Source organism: Dendroctonus ponderosae, unplaced genomic scaffold (genome assembly GCF_020466585.1).
Source record: "Dendroctonus ponderosae isolate FM_Combo_2020 unplaced genomic scaffold, Dpon_F_20191213v2 Dpon_F_20191213_10, whole genome shotgun sequence".
Lineage (NCBI taxonomy): Eukaryota > Metazoa > Arthropoda > Insecta > Coleoptera > Curculionidae > Dendroctonus > Dendroctonus ponderosae.
Window position 1 is genome coordinate 1,414,207 of NW_026017111.1, and position 1,962 is coordinate 1,416,168.

Below are 1,962 nucleotides of genomic sequence, written 5' to 3' on the forward strand. Positions count from 1 at the left end.
GAAGTAAAGATTTTTCAATGGCTTGCCAAATGTGAAGACAAACTGATGATGGTGGAGAAAAACACCGAAACGTTTTTATAACATTTTAAATGGCAAACAATAAAATTGACTGCACCCCAGGAATTTCTTTTGAATTAAGTTGAAATAGAGGCAGGAAAATATACACAATTAAACACTATTTAATGAGCAGTATTTCAGATCCTCCAATTGTCCATCTGAGCCTGGGCAGTACTCTAAATGCTGACGATATCAAAGAGGGAGATGATGTGTACTTTGAGTGCAAAGTGCGAGCGAATCCACCAATGAGACGCCTGACTTGGTTGCATAATGTAAGTGGCAAGCAATTTTTTCCAGCCTTGTTAGAAGATTGGTTCATTCAGACTTAACCAGATGCTTCAAAGTTTTGTAGGCAAATGTAGAGTTGAGGTGAGAACGTCGCAAAAAGGAAAGATTCCAGCGCAAATCTTCAGCGGATTTCAGCTACATTTTTCACTCTCAACGTTGTTATTCTGAATACAAACGCTGTGAAGCTCGACATTAGAAAAGACACTGATTGGCAAAAATTGCGGTTGATTGCACATGAAAATAATGGCTTTTATTGACAAGAACCGGGGCTGAGGAGTAAGAAAAGCGCACATTCTTTGAAAGTGAAGTAATTATGATAATGAGCCTCCCTCCTCAATGGTGTATAAAACGGCATGCGGAATGGAGGCAATTCTCTTTTTCCCCCAGTATTTTTTCGCCGAAGAACCAGCCCGGTTTTTCATTTCATCTCGGCAAAGCTAATTGTGGTCGATGAGTGCCAGAGACTTTATCAGACGGGCATTTAATCAGCTGTTTAGTGAGAATAACAAAAGAAGTTTAATTGAAAGGAATTGTTACGGCCAGTTTGTCTCTGGCAATATTCTCAAGCTTTGGACGGGGGCTCGTTAATCCACAGGAAAAATTATGCAGATTTTTCACTTCATTCTTGTGCAGCTTGTCCAACGACCACTAGTGAAACAAGCAGATTAAAATGCTTTTCGCTATGCAATTTGTCGTTGCAAAATTTCTATATATGTTGTCATTCTATATATGTTGTCAAGACAAATGCATGCCTGGAAAATATATTGGAGCGATACGTGCGTTCATGGACGAATGCTGAGCTTTGATTGTTGGCGATTGCTTTGTCGCATTAATCACGCCGCTCGTAACAAGCAATCTAATCGAAAAAGCGTCGAAACGGATTTCCCTATTGTAATTCGCTAATATCCATTCGAGGGAAACCGTCTGCATATTTTATCGGGGCGAATCATTTTTGCGCCAACAACCAGCCAATCGTCATCTCCGTAAATAATACACGGCAGGGTGCATATCAATAATTCATCAAAATGCATTATAAACTGCTGATGGAATGCGCAAAAATTGTTTATTAAAAAAGGATTTTTTCTTGTGTCATTGAGTGGAAAACATTAAAAACCCCCATTTATTTGCTTGATTGGTTTCGGAATAAAAACCCGCATCAGACTGTCTATGTATTTACAAAATACTATGAATAATGAACGCATTGGTTGCCGTCCCTGCCGGGTGTATTTTGAATAAATTAATAATCGGAAAAAGCGCATAGAAACAACACCAACAGGCAGGAATCGCGGGTTAAATTTGCGAAGCTGGGACAATGTCGCATTGGCACTAATTTCATTAAATATCTCACGAACAAGGTGAAATATCAGAAAACAACCAGAAAGATAAAAGTGAAAAAAAACGGTTTTTTGGCCCAAAAAACACTGCTAAATTGGACTAGTGCTTAAAAATTGAAGAGCATAGGTAAGGTCCTTGCAAGTGCATATGGTAATGCTCAATAAAGCATTGACAACTAGAGCCTTAGAGCTCAATCGGTTCTCTAAATATGAGCCTAAAGCCAAGAGCGATTTTCAAGTCCGGCGTTAATTTTAAATTTTTGCATTTGGCTTGAAAACCAGA

General features: G+C 38.8%; 1 protein-coding gene across 1 annotated transcript in view; it reads left to right on the forward strand.

The window, feature by feature from the left end:
- Positions 1-1,962, forward strand: part of LOC109542717 (nephrin) — a gene marked incomplete in the record, with an annotated part of 44,927 nt that overhangs the window by 40,845 nt on the left and 2,120 nt on the right. Inside the window, 1 exon segment of the mRNA XM_048662163.1 lies at positions 199-329. Coding sequence (XP_048518120.1) covers positions 199-329 — 131 coding nt within the window.